The sequence below is a fragment of the Otolemur garnettii genome, unplaced genomic scaffold (genome assembly GCF_000181295.1).
Source record: "Otolemur garnettii isolate 467f Iridium unplaced genomic scaffold, OtoGar3 scaffold00076, whole genome shotgun sequence".
Classification (NCBI taxonomy): domain Eukaryota; kingdom Metazoa; phylum Chordata; class Mammalia; order Primates; family Galagidae; genus Otolemur; species Otolemur garnettii.
Window position 1 is genome coordinate 2,320,590 of NW_003852471.1, and position 15,392 is coordinate 2,335,981.

Consider the following 15,392-nt stretch of genomic DNA (forward strand, 5'->3'; position numbering starts at 1 on the left):
ATTAGCCCTTGTTTTTATCCCTTAGGCTAAGTGGTTGTACAGCAAATTCTAAATGCAAATGTGTCTTGCTTTGTCTTTCTTTGAGCAGGACTGTTTCAGAATCTGAAGGACTGTTTCAGAACCTGTTTTGATATGTAATATAATATTGTGTACTATATAAAATATTCATATATAACTCACAATTTCATATATTACATATTTTACATATTTATATATAACTAATTAATATTAGCTATTATATAAATATTATATATATGGATGTATATATTCTACTGGCATAGTGGAGGACCTTTTGTGTTTCAGATGCTATGATGATAAATTTTCAAATGGGTTAAAAGTTACAGCATATCTTTGTTTCTGATATATAACAAATGAGTGAATTTCTAGAACTCTAAAATAAGACATTAAAAGAAAAGAAAATTAAATACATTCTTAAATTTTATGAGCTCAATATTAAAAGAGAAAAACAGAATAATCACGCATAAGCCGCTAAACTATTTTGTAAGCCAAATTTTCTTTCTTTGTAAATGAGAAAAGTTGGGGCTGTAGGACATCATTATTTCATTTCATTTCACAAACAGTCATCTTGTGGCTACCACATCAAAACTTTCTCACTGAACTCTGTCATTCCTGACTATTCCGTCTGAACATTTTAATGGCAAACCACTTGGGATTCTATTTACTAGACACCCCAAAAGAAGAAATTGTGTGGTCAGGTTTAACACTGAGTTTGTCTTACAAACACCCTCAACTCATAAATCTTAGTGGTCACATTTAAATTTACTGAAATCCTTCTAGTACCATTTTTTCTATACTTTATCTTGACCAGACAGTCTTAGTCTTACGAGGATTTCCAATAAGATATGCTGAGAATTCATTTCCTAAAATAAACTCTTACAAAAAAATTAAACAAAATGTATTATAAAAAAATGTAGCCCTTGCTAAATATATTTGAAATCAAATCTGATTTCTAAAAATCCTGAGAACTCACATTATTCAGTTTAGTACCATTAGGTTTGAGCTGGTAACTTGAGCACAAATATTTGAAAGTAAAGCTATAAAAATTCAAAACAGGTAGTGTTTTCATAAAGTAACTGTAGTGTCCACCACAGTTTAATGTATCACTACACAAGATTCATAAGTAACTTCGCTTTCAGAGTAAAGAAGGGACTTAGAAGAAAAGGATAAAAAAGGAAGCGCTTTCAAAGTCACCATCTACCTACCCCCATGTAATATTTACTGTTTAAGAATAAGAGAAGAGGTAAAAACTGTTCTTGGTTTTAGGAAAAGTTCTCATAAACTTTTCAGCCCAAATGTATTTTGTTCACATCTTAAGTTACAATCGTAATGTTTGAAGTTTAATATTTTAAAATGCTTTGCACACTCTTATAAAATTTTTTAATTTAAATTTTTATAGTTTTGTTTAATGCTAGTCTTAAAAACCATAGGCAATTTTGCAAGAAGAAGGCCATAGCAAGAATTTCAATCTCTGGTTTGGGGATTTCTTCCTGAGGGTTCAAAATTTATAATAGTATTTTAATTTAATTAGTTTCTGGAGATACAAAGCTTTATTTCTTCTGAATGTTGTATTACCTAGTTTACCACTAATCAGTTTCTTCCATAGCTACCATTGCATAAGTTTCCTGATCTACTTGCTTATCAGGTTTTGTAAATATCAATTCTTAATAAGGAAACATTTATGGTTGAAAGATAGCTGAATTGATCAAAGTTTTGCATTTTTCATACATAATTTTATTTTTTGATTTAAAGAAGATTGTGGGTAAGTTGTGCTTCACCATTTTCATAGGCCAACATATTTATGTGTAAACAGTGTCTGGTTCTTTGACATTTCTAGGTGAAGTTGATTATACTTTCCAAGCTATAATCAAGACTATTTATTTATTTATTTTTGAGACAGAGCTTCACTTTGTTGCACAGGTTAGAGTGCTGCAGTGTCATAGCTCACAGCAAGCTCAAACTCCTGGGCTTGAGCAATCCCCTTGGTCCCTCCTCCCAAATAGCTGGGACTACAGGTGTGCACCACAGTGCCTGGCTAATCCTTCCTTCCTTCTTTCCTTCCTTTTTTCTTTTTTAGTAGAGATGGGGGTCTCACTTTTGCTCAGGTTGGGCTTGATCTCCTAAGCTCAAGTGGTCCACCCACTTCTGCTTTCCAGCATGCTAGGACTGTAGGTGTGAGACACTACACTTGGCTTAACCAAAAATTTTAAATGAAAGTTATAATTAGTGATACTTTAGATGGCAATTCCCACTATTTTGAAAAAAATATTTTAAAATGGAGTTAAAATAGTATCGAATGTAAAATAGCAAGTCCCAGGAGACAGTACGATACCATCTTTAGAACGCTCAAAAGTAGCAAATTCTTTATTATGTGAGAAGTACATAAACTTGTGATAGAATAATTTTAAAACACATGAGCAAGAGTCAGGATAACTGTAACCCTAAGTGGTAAGCATGAGGATGGACAGGGGGATAGTGTACATTATAGTTACAAGTTACTGGGACACATACACACATGAATATTACTTAATTTTTAGGTTTAAGAAAACTAGAAAGTTAAGCTTGTTCATGAACAAATTTGTGATGAAAGTATAGGAAGTCCTCTCTTAGCTGGGGCAACATGTTGCCCTAAAAATATGGATAATTGTGTTCTTTGGTTTCTGCGTTTCACTTGATGAAAAATGCATATGATGCTACTTATTTGTCTGAGGTCTCCAATCACTAAACAGCATGCACATCTGTCTATTCTAATAATATATTTTGTTACTTCTTTTTTACTATTCAGCTTTTTAAACAGTGATAACATATTGAGACTAGTGGTTTTAGTTAATAAAGAGTGAAGGAAATCTCAGGTTATTCTGCTCGGATTCCTAGTTGGTGTTGCATGGTCAGACTTTCAGTGAATTAATGCATTATTCTTAATGGAACATTTTTAGGATTATGTTTTTGATTCCAGAAACTAGGTGTAAATAGATGCTGATCTCCATTAAATCATGTAGAAAAGGGGCCCTTCTTCCTAGTAAATCAATAGTGTGGAAATCAAAGGCAACTTTAATTACTAAAAGTGAGAGTTTGGGGGAAAACAATCTTATATCACTATTACACTGCAATTTGAAAAAAATAAGTATCTTCCATCATTGTCAGCAAGTTGGAATCAAATAGATTAGGAGATAAGGTTCAGGTTCAGATTGATTTAGCTTTATGAGACATTTTAAGCCCATTCTTCAACCATTAAGGAGAAAGGCTCACCAGAATGTATACTGGAATACATCTTTTTTTTCTTCCCTGCTGGATACAGACTAGTAAGCAAACTTTCCACTATAGTTGCTACAGGACAGTGCTTCTCATTCCTAGATATGTAAGTATTTGCCTTTATATAAAATAAAAAACTTCCTTTGGGGACCTGTGAGATACTGTTGGGATGGAGTATGGAAAAATAAAATCTACAAATCAGCTAATCTGAAACATAATTCCTAAGAGTCTGGTCTCAACTTAGGCGAGTCACTTGTGGTTAAAATAAAAGGCTCTACCCTTTTCAGATAGCCTACTTACTTCTGCTGATTCTAAATGTATAGATTTTGAATGAACATGTATAGCTACAAAATTAAAAAGTCTTTCAGAAGATACCTTGAAATGAAGTTAAATGTTATGGAAAATAATTGAGACAAGTAAAATTAACCTTGGACTCGATTCAATGAAATAAGCAACTAACAATGTTTTCATGCCCATGATTTTGACTTTTTGACTTTCAAAGGAAGAACAACGTTTACTATACCTGCCGTGGGGTTCTTTCTGATTTACTCCTACACCACTCCCAGTCTGAAAGGTCTGGTTTCTGACTCTCCTCATGAGACAGTCTCCTTTCTGGACCTTCAAAAACGGTGGTTTCTTCGTAGTCAGCATCACCTCCTGTTTTGTCAGAAAACACACCCTTTTCTTTGTCAGAATCCTGCTGAGCCTCTGTAATCTCAGTATTCGTGTATTTGTTGATGCCTTTTATTGCGGCGCTGTCCAAAGAGGCAGTGGTGCTGATTTCCACTTTGATGGCACTGAAGACATTACGGTTGTCTCTCTGAGAGTCCTTGGTGGCTTCACACTCATAGTTCGTCAGATTGTGATAGGATATAGAGTTTTCATCTTCATCATAGTAATCTTCATGGGCTATTTTATAAATCCCATAACTTTGTTGGAAAGACAGATTGAATTCAAAGCCTCTTCTCTTGGCTAAGTAAAAACAAAAATAAAATTCCATGTCTAGTAAGGTAGATACAAACAACAGTTGGATGAACATAGTGAATTAAGATAGGAACTGTATTCAACCTGATTATTATATAATAAAAGCTATCTTCATTTACTTCATATCAATTATCCAAAGCAATCATGACTCATAAGCTCAAATCATAGTATCATCCTGGGCTCATTTTTTTTTCTCACTTGAACAGTGAGGGTCTTGACATACATACAATTCCAAAAATGCTTTCAATTTTTAAAAGCAGTTTTTCATAACAAAAATTTAAACATAAATTAGTAAACTTTCAAATACATTGAGGTTTAGTTTTTTTAGCCTATATATTTTAGTTCTATACCTGTCTTTATTTGGGGGTTATATATATATATATTTGAGACAGAGTCTCACTATGTCACCCTCAGCAGAGTGCTGTGGAATTGAGGCTCACAGCAACCTCAAACTCTTGGGCTCAAGTGATTCTCTTTCCTCAGCCTCGAAGGTAGCTGGGACTATAGGTGCCTGCCACAATGCCTGGTATTTTTTGTTGCAGTTGTCATTGTTTGTTAGTTGGCCCAGGCCGGGTTCGAACCTGCCAACTTTGGTGTATGTGGCTGGCACAGTAACCACTGTGCTATGGGCACCAAGCCAAAAATATATTGTTTATAAATTTTATTTTGCTAGAAATTATTAGATATCTTTAACATAGTGTAAGTTATATCACCAGTAGATATAACTGCTTTAGTAATTTTGACATATATCATTTCTGACATTTATGTCTATAAATGCATACATTAAAAAATAATTATTAAACTTTTTACAATAACATGTGCCTTTATGATACAAATCAACTTATAACCAATCATAAAAAAAAGAGGATGAATTTGTATTTTTAGAATCTGAAGCCCTTTACAATGTCTACAAAGCTGATTCATTATAGGGTGAGTTTAGCAGGAATGCATAAAACTTCGTATAACTTAAATCAGGTGAAATATGATGATGTGCTAAATAGAGTATCACTGGTGCATATGAGGCAAGTCCTAGTAGAATAAGAAACAAGCAAGTAACAGAAAGTGATACAGTTTGTATGTGTGAACGTCATTAAATGCTAGTTCATTTCTACATGTTAAAAATAAGGTTATATCAAGGTGGTAGACAACATATAATTTAATGTTTTGTTTTCATTTTTTAATCATGGCTTATTTTGAAAAAAATTCCTACTTTGGTAGCTCTGTGTCTTATTGTCAGATACTTAGCTATCTTTGGTAGAAAATAATTTATGAAAAGCTATAAAGTTTCTATGGGAAAAATAGGTAAAATTTGATTCATTTTACAATACACCTCAGGGTTATTCACATGCTGATTCTATTACTGAAATGTTCCCAGAACCTATGATTTACAAACAAATTCCGCTGACTAGAAAATAGAATTTGTCAGTATCATTTATTATTGTTTGAGCCAGAACACAAACAAGAAAAATTTCAAGTCAAAGAAAACAGAAAAATAGCAATTGATGCTCACATTTTATATTTAAACATCTCAGCTATATTTCTACCTACCTTTTCTAGTAATATAGTCAAGTGAAATTAAATTAGGGCTTTTAAAATTTACTTTGGCAGCATGAAAAGTGAGGGAACTAAAAGGATGTTTTAATTATTGATAAGCTTCCTTTTCTCCAAATAAAGATATAAAGTGACACACTGTCAAGTCAGGACCATCAAGAAAATAAAAACTGTCATAAAATCCCAATTTTGTCATATCAAAATTGATGTCTAAGACTACATATTTCACATAAAGCAAAAATGAACAAGGTATTTAAAGGAAGATGCAGAATGAGTTAATAAAGACCCCGCCTCCATGTCATGAGATACAAAAGGCACTCTGAAATAAGCTATCAGAAGAAAGCAGGATTGCAATAGAGACCTTGACCTTGATGTGATGGAGCATCCAAGGCCAAATTATGCACATAGATTATTACAGCATTTAACACATCAACAGCCCTACAAAAAAAAAAACCTTACTGATCCTATTTTATAGTTGAGAAAACTAAGTTTGATAATGGAAACTTCCTAAAGATTACTTTGGCAAAAAGACTTAAATTTAAAGCTACCTTTTCAGAATTAAGAGTTATTTGCCACTTCGACCCATGAAAGAATATGGTTTTTTTTTTTTTTTTTGAGACAGAGCCTCAAGCTTTCCCCCTGGGTAGAGTGCCGTGGCATTACAGCTCACAGCAACCTCCAACTCCTGGGCTCAAGCGAGTCTCCTGCCTCCCCCTCCCAAGTAGCTGGGACCACAGGCACCCGCCACAACGCCCGGCTATTTTTGGTTGCAGCCATCATTGTTGTTTGGCGGGTCCGGGCTGGATTCGAACCCGCCACCTTAGGTGTACATGGCTGGTGCCTTAGCCGGTTGAGCTACAGGCGCTGAGCTGAAAGAATATGTTAATGGACCACAAATGACACAGATGTACTGTTTTTAATTCAGAGGAAGTACATTAATTATGAAATGTAACCAATAACAATGTTTCTTGTTACTGACTTTCCTTAACACTAAAGGTAAATTATTACAGAGTTGACTAATGACACCTGAGATAAGAGGTTAAAACAATATCATGGAGTTGATATTTGACTTGAGGCTGGTTGTAAAGGGGAAAAACCCTATAAAAACACATTTGAATGACATAATTAATAATCAAAACTGAGTTGAAGGAAATGTTAGAATCAGAGTCAAAATTGATCATCTTTTAGTTCCTTAATCATCTTTAAGTTGCTAGAGTGTTAAGACTCTGTCTTTTGTTTTTCCTTCTTTATTTACCAAAAATAGAAAAACTCAATTTCTATAGCGGCCAGTTCAGGCATGTCTGATAGCAAATGGGAAATCTCCTTCTTTACCTAAAGCAGGTTCCTGAGCTGCACTGAACTGTAGAGGAATTAGGGGCTGGGTTGTTACCTATGCTTTTTCAGAGAATCCAGACTCACAGATTTTGATGTACAATATCCTGATCTTAAAATGGTGGCCCATAATTAAAATCAGTTAAAAATAACTATGAAAATTGCTTTAAAAAACACACCCATCTTAGAGCTGAATTACATTCACAGGCCATGAGTTAGGAACTTGTGCTTCTATTGCCTGTCAGTGCTGTATGTATTGTGACCACTTCCCTACAAAATAGTTGTTGAGTGAGTGAGTGAAGGACTGAATGGAGCAACCTGTAGGAATCCTGCACGGGGTGATAGGAAGGGTTTGTCATGACAGTCTTGATTCAGTGATGCTGGCTGAATGGAATATGGCTTAAAAAGAATTGATATTTCTAAAAAAGTGGTTTATTTATTGATGAAAGGCCTTGCAGGTGGTAAGGGTTCCAACCCATATTTTATGTCACCAAAAAGCACGATAGTTGCATTGTTTTTAATCCATTTTTGTGTGTGTCAGTGAAAGTCAAGAGAGCTTTCATTGATTTAATAACTTGCGAGAAAACTTAAAGACTGTCCGGCCATTGTCCAGAATCTTTGAAATCCATACTACGCTTCTAAAAAAATAAACACAATGTTGTATTTTTTTCTCCAAGCAAATGCTTCACTGGACCAAAATGAAACATGAATTAGCTCTGGCCTTTTGTTTTTAGTCACATCTTGCCAGTTCCAGTTTTAGACTTGAGTAATTACATCAGCTCATAAAATGAATAATTCTTCAGAGTAATGTGTCACTTAGCAGATACTCTGATTTTGTCAAAAAATAGAAGCTTAAAATCCTATTTTTATATAAATATCTTAGTGTTAAGCATTTATTTAATTTAAAAAAGGAAACATCATGTCAGGCAAACAAGAAGAGTCTGCAAACAACATCCAGCCCCATACGTCAACCACCTGAGACCTCGGTGCTAATTCATCTTTAAAAAGAAAAAGTACTTTGTTTTGAGACATTAGTAATGGAGATTACTGTTGGAAACAGGAGAGGATTAATTATGGTTTCCACATTAAGGATTGACATTCATATTCCAGTTTGCCACGTGTCTCACTCAGTTCCTGTTCAGTGAAGCCAAGATCTTGAATTCTATTTACATCTGAAAAATTAATCTATGGTACATAAGAGGAAAAATATTTTTCCTTCTTTGCTTCTGTAATTCACTGATAAAGAACAAAAAGAAAGGAAATCTGAGTTTGTCAAGGAAAAGTGCTTAAATATAAAACTGAAACCATACTCCCAAAGAAAGTACTGTCATCCATCATACTCCTGGCCCACCTAAGGTTGAGCAAGCTTCAGGGTTTCAAACTTCTGTTGTTGTGTTATCTGAGCAATAGGAAAATTCATGGTGGCTTTCCAGACAGTGGAAGCACGTTATTCTCTTTCTCAGAATTTCCCAGTGACATAGCCTGGATTAAAGAGAGAATGGAGCTATTTGAACTATAAACATCTTACACTTAAGTTTCTCACAATGGTTTACTTTGGAAGCCATTACCCTTCCTGAAAGCCTTCATATTTCAGGCCTTTCTTTGGAATTTTGAAATTAAATGAAATTAAAGCAATAGTTTTAGAAAAAAATATTATTTCAATCTTAAAAGGCATTTTTTTTTAAATTTCAAAACATAATATTAACATGACTATTGATTCTGCTAGCCTGCCATACACTCTCCTATTTGTGCGGTACAGAGACAGACTATTTCGCAGGTCTTTAACATAATAGGTCTGTTACTTGCTTTGTTTTTACTCTGATATGGATGCTGTACATTTCTTGAAAATGACTGTCTTACACCACTTTACTGAGACTTTTCATTTTCATTGGCACCGGACTCTTGCTTTTCTCATCATCTTAGATATTGTAAGACAAAGTTGGCTCATTAGTAGAAAAGTGTTAAGATTTGTTAGACTTAGAGCTTCAGGCTTATGAACGATTGCTTTATGTTTACGTATTTGTAAGTGGCTCATAAGTGTTCATCACTAATTGTCTCTGTCACTGCTGCTCTGGATATTAATCTCCAGAGAGTGTCACCGTTATGAGTTCTGTGGCTATTTTAAATACAGATAAATTTGGCATCTGTTAACAATAAACTTTATGACATTCTTAATAATAAAAGATATTCTGGTTATTTAAAAAAAATCTAGATACTCTAAATTTTAAATGTCATTAATAGATGGAAAGTAGATAGTTCACAACTAGTATTTACAAAACATCCCTATTGTTAAATTGACTGTGGAATATACTTTGATATGCTCCAGATTTTACAACTCTAAAATAATGTGAGATAGACTGTTTTTACTTAAATGTTCTTCTGTTAAAGTATAATATATTTGCTTATTCTGAGCAAAGAACAATTAATGAGACGGTTAATTCATTATTCTTAAATTTGTTAAATGGTAGGACATCTATCATTTTTCTAGACTGATAAAGAAAATATCCTTTTCCTTTCTAGCAGAGTCACAAGGGACGGCTCACTCCTCAACTTTCCCTGTTTTAGAATCCGGGAACACTTACACTGTCCAGAGCTTTCAAACTGACCCTGCCTCTCTCTCCCATTCTAGGTGTGCTCTTTAGAACTTAGACTTTTAAAAAAGGTAAATAGTGTGGTTTGATTCATTCATATGTACGTGAACACACGAGGGCCCACTCTGCCACTTTGTCTTTTCTTGAAACCTAGGGATTGTTTTGTTCCTGTTTTTTTTGGTTTGTGGTGTGTGTGTGTTTCTAAGAGTGGAGGCTGACATTTGGGCCTGTCTTCAGTCTGTGTGATTACTTGCTCAGAGAACTTTTGAGTAAGCAGCAAATATTGAAACTGTGTTCCTTTACTGTCCCATTTAATAATAATGGGCAGTCACATAATGAGTTTTCTTCTTTTCAGAAAGTTAATAATTTTTGCAGAAACTAAAGTCATTAACTTTCTGCAATCTTAGGGCAATCAATGCCTTTCTCATTTGTAGATTTGGGAGGAGAACTAATTTCTACTTTGGGTTAAAAGCTACATAAACATAATATCTAAGTGCCTTTGTGGGCATGCTGTGTTGAATGAATTCTAGTTTCCATTTTACATAAAATAATTGATCAGTACCACAAGCAGTTCTTCACCGGATAGCTGAAAACCTGCCTCATTAAAAGCCTATTTCAACAGTGTACTAGCAGTCGTTTCAGGTTCTAGCATCTTCTTGCTATTTGCCATTTACTTTTGTCCTTAGTCTCCTCAGTCGGTAGTCAGGCAGCTTTCCCAATGGACCACTTTTCTGAATTTGACCGCGTGCACATGGTGCCCGAGCGCGCAGCATCACACTTACTTCTTGTCCCATCGGATGCCACCGCGCCTGCGTTCTGTCTGCAGTTGATGACGCAGCCACAGGGCAAGTGGGCCCAGCGTTTGGACAAGACAAACACTGGGGTCACAGTGGTGGCCAGCAGGCTGAGCAGGAAGCTGAGTGTCTCGAAGGGAAGGCTCTGAGCTCTCACCACGTGCTGGACCACCATGTGAATCTGCAAGGGGGAGCAGAATTCAGACCTGACCCCAAATCACAGTTTCCATTCCCCAAGCCTTTCCCCCTGCAGGCTGCCCCGGCCCCTATCCAGCCCCCTTTCCTGACTGAGAGCCAGAAGCTCTGCTTGTGGGCTGCTACCCTCATCTTTGGTCGCGGGCTCCTGGGCATTGGTGGGACAGACACACCCACCATGCCAGACCGCACAAGATGTGGTGGGGCTTCTGTTCTGGAGAGTCGTGTGTCTGAGCCCGCTGCCATTCAAGTCTCCACCAGGGAGGCATTGTCTGTGACCTGGGGGATGCTACCCGGGGACAGGCAGGCACCATGGGACCTGCACCGGGTACCCCCAGTGGCCTCTGTCACTTTCCCAGCTCCTCCCTCCTTTCCTCCCCTGCCCACCTGTCACAGCAAGCGCCACTTGGTCACTTCTCTTTCTGATCCAAAGCTGTTTTATCCCCTCTGCTCTCACTCCACATCTGCTGCTGCTCTCCCCTGCCTTTCCCTGCTAGGGGTGGGGATGTCTTTACCAGACAGGAATGAAGTGGAGAGAAAAGGATAGCAGAAGGGGGAAGCACCAACAAACCCTTCTTTTTATTCTCGCCCTCCTTTTCTTAATACTCAGATTTTGCTGTAAGTAACCATCCCCTTGGCCACCACAGAACTAAGAAAACTAAGTCGCCTGCGAAGAAAAGCACTCCCTACCCGTTCAAGTTTACCCGCCTGCCAACCACCTTCCTTCCAGTGAATCTCTAAAACACAGAGAGGTGGAAGCGAACTTAACCGCGCGCCTCTGGTTCACTCCCCAAACCAGCGGGGCTGGTTCCAACACGCACGCACACTGTCCCGCACACACACCCGCGCTTTCTGAACAACTGCGCTTTTACCATCATAGGCAGCCAGAGGGTGACTTTTGTCAGCGCTAGGATCAAAGCGAACCGCTTCTGTGCTACACTGATGGTGAAGCTCCTGGAGCCAAAGGGAGTCACCCTGTTCTCCCGCCTGCAGGCTCCAGCTCCGGCGGCAGCGGGCGCACCGGGTCCGAACACAGACTCGGAGCTCGGGGAACATCCCCCGGAGCATCGCAGAGCCGCGCCCGGAGCATCCTCTGGGGACGGGGAAAGCACTCTCCCCGCGGTAGGAGGGGTCCCGGGGGTGGAAGCTCCACGGGAAATTTCCTGATAGTTGGCGTGGAGTCGCAGCGGCTCCTCGGAACACAGCAACCGAAGAATGAGAGGAACAGAGAAGCCGGCGAGGAGTCCGAAAGCCGCAGCGTACACGGCGAAGAGCAGCAGCACGTAGGAGCTGGAGCAGTCTGCCCGGCAGCCCCAGGGCGTGCGCACGAAGGCGCCCCAGCCGCACAGCGGGAGCGCGGAGAGCAGCAGGCTGGCAGCCCACACCGACAGCGCCGCGCCGAGCACCTGGCCGGCTCTTCTGGACGCTGTCTGGCTCCCCACAGCTCTGTGCATCGTGTAAAAGTTGTACAAGACCAGGAGAGTCGCCTTCAAGTTGCTGGAGAGGCCCTGGCATAAATACAGTAAGGCAGAGACGGTGCACAGAGTCTGGAAGTTACCAGGGACCTCTTTTGGCCACTGCAAAAACATGAAGATGGTCACCGACAGGACGCTCAGGAGATCATCCACAGACCAGGAAGCCACGAGCATGGACACCACAGTTCTGTTCTGCATTTTCAGCAGGGAAACTAGTGAATAAATGCCGCCCGCCAGGGCTGCGAGAGTAATCAAACACGTCAGGCAAAAAAGATAGATATCCAGAGTTCCTGGTGGATTTAAAAGGTCCGTGGAATTATGGTTTTCTATCCACAGGCTAGAGTCATTGGTTGAGAAGTTACTGAGAAATAAAGACATCGTCCTTGGTCAATAATTAATTTTCCTTCTCAATGAATCTCATAATTTCCTCAATATAAAGCATGGCTGTTCCAAGTCAGATTTCATCTCTCCCACCAAGTTCCTCTCTAGATGTTCCCGAGGTCCATCCTGCAGGAAATGATGTCTCCTTTAGATCTCACTCAACCCATATTTAAAAATCGGGTTCCATTGCAAGCATCAGAAAGAATTTTCTCAACACTGCAGTTATTAAAAACAAACCCCAAACTCCCTCCCATTATCAAGTTTCAGGCAAACAAGGAAAAACTCTTCAGGTAGATAGAAAAACAATGCCGTCTGGATCCTTTTGGGTCCGTCTATGGAGCAAAGCAGCTTGTAGCTTGAAACAATCAAACTGTATACACTTTTAAGATCAGAAAAATGATGCATTTAGTTGCAGAGCTCGATTCACAGGCAGAGACATTGTCAGGTAGGTTTCAGCTCTGAAGGCTGAGAGAGAGAGAGAGAGGGAGAGCGTGTGAGTGCCAGTCAGAGGGAGCCGGAATACCGGCTCCAATATGAACCGTTGTGTTCTTCAATCAGCTGCAATTCTGGATCCTCAGAGCTGCAGGAAGGAGGAGTCAGCTCTAAGCAGGAGAAAAGCAGGAAAAAAAGGGAGGGCAATTCAGTGTGTGAGGAAAATGATGTGTGTGTGTGTTCTCAGCCTGCCTCATTCAAAGCATGGACTAGTGTCCTTACTAAGCTGCTGCTTTGGTTTTGATTTGCTCAGGCTTTATGTGAACTACCAATGTCACCTTTGAGAGGTCTAAGCTACTCGAATCACTTAAGGGGCTGTGTTTATCCTTATCCAGACTTTCCTGCTTCATAAGCTTTTTTTTTTTTTTTTTAAAGAAAATACTGTACTTAAGGATGTCATTATGGCCCTCATTACACTAAACAGGATTATGCAGAATATTTGAGTAAAGTCACAGGAACATTAGACATTGGTTTATAACTGTTGTCTGTCAATGTCATCTAATAAGCAGGGTGTCATTTGAATAACTATTTCTAATTGTTTATAAGGTCAGATGACATTGTATAGGGCTTAAAAGGAAAGTCAACCCACAGAAAACATTTTTACCAGAGTACTTGGGGTATTGGGTACCATAGTTGCGTCTCTGAATTGCCAGTTTTGAATAGTTATAATTTAGCAACTAAGTAACTAACAACAGTACCTCTGGCTTGGCGTTCCCGGGATTGTTTAGGGTAGCATTCCTCCTTATGAGGTGACGGCTGCCTTCTCCCACAAGGTCCCGGAGATCTGAATGGGGGAAGGGAAAGGGGAAAATTGATAGGCTATTTATTTAAATAGATGAACGTGGCTATAGAAGTGTGATCATTCCTTTTCATTTTATTATAAAAATTGAAATTGGGCGGCGTCTGTGGCTCAAATGGGTAGGGTGCCGGCCCCATATACTGGAGGTGGCAGGTTCAAAACCAGCCCTGGCCAAAAAAAAAAAAAAGAAAGAAAGAAAGAAATAACTGGAATTACCATGTTTTGAACATGAATCTGTTCAAATGCAAAATGATTGCATTAGTCATTGCCAGCCACACCCTGCAATGAACACCGCAGGTGGTTTACTTGTCTTGACATGTTTATTGTCTAATTTCCCCTTTGACTCAGCAAATGGAAACAAAACCCGCAAGTAAAACACTAACTCAGCACTCTAGCTCTCCCTACGGATAGATCCTGCCATACTATGTGACTAAGAAGAGGCTGGGGGTACATTTATCCAAAAATAATGTTGATTAAGTAAACACAATGAAAAACTGAGCTTATTTTTGAAGATTTTAAGTTATGTGGCACGCCATTCTGCCTTTTCATACAGACCTTATTCTTTCTTGCCATGGCAAAAGTCTTATTCTTCAAGATGGCATCTGATTTTGGATTTTCAGTTAGGTTGGGCAAAAAGTCTCACATTGTCAAGATACAATGGATAGGAATTAATAGCTATTTCAGGCCTGAGAACATGTCTCCTTTTATTGCCACCATTTCTGGGTTTTCCATTTAAATGTAGATTTGGAACAGGGACACATACCCACCAAGTGGCACTGGTCTTTCGGATATTGAAGAAAAGACAAGAGTGTTTACTACAGTCCAAATGTTGGCAGTAGCAGTGTGGCCGGTAGGGAGTTAGGAGATGCATCTGGATTTGACTACAGACTTTGCTATTGTTGGACAGGTAACCTAGGACAAAAAATTATACTTTCTCTGGCTGTTTCTGCATAGTAAAATAAAAGGGTGTCAGTCTGTTTTGTGTTTCTATAACAAAATACCAAAGATTGGGAAGTTTTTAAAGAAAACAAGTTAATTGCTCACAGTTCTGGAGGCAGGGAGATCCAATATCAAAGTGCCAGCATCTCGCAAGGGCCTTCTTGCTGTGTCATCTCATGGTGGAATTTAGAAGGGCAAGAGAGTATGTGTTTGTGTAAGGGGGAGAGCAAGCGGGTAGGGTGCTGACCTCACTTTTACAGCAAGCCCACTCTCTCCGTAACTAACCCATTCCTCAGACAATGAAATTAATCTAATTGTGAAGTCAGACTTCTTAGGATATTACTACCTCTCCACCTCCCTACACTGTTGCACTGGGGATTAAGTTTGTAACATATGAACTTTCGGGTCACATTCAAACTATAGCAAAGGATTTGGCTGGGTTACTTTTAGGGTCTTTCCAATCATAAAATTAAATGATACAGTTTTTTTAGAAGTTTAGGTTAATTTTGTCTTAATTTTTTTCTGTTTGTGTTGCAATAATCAATATTATTCTCTATTAAAACATGCAAGCCTATAGGAGCTGAAGCTT

The 15,392-nt window shown here is 38.5% G+C and overlaps 1 protein-coding gene across 1 annotated transcript in view; it reads right to left on the bottom strand.

Moving 5' to 3' along the window:
• Positions 1 to 12,670, bottom strand: part of GPR149 (G protein-coupled receptor 149) — a 55,043-nt gene extending 42,373 nt beyond the window's left edge. The window contains exons 1-3 of the mRNA XM_003794151.3: positions 11,590 to 12,670; positions 10,511 to 10,703; positions 3,794 to 4,242 (exon numbers count right to left, since the gene is read on the bottom strand). Of these exons, the coding sequence (XP_003794199.1) occupies positions 3,794 to 4,242; positions 10,511 to 10,703; positions 11,590 to 12,570 (1,623 nt within the window). The 5' untranslated portion in view covers positions 12,571 to 12,670. The remainder of the gene's footprint in view (positions 1 to 3,793; positions 4,243 to 10,510; positions 10,704 to 11,589) is intronic.
• Positions 12,671 to 15,392: the final 2,722 nt, after the last annotated feature.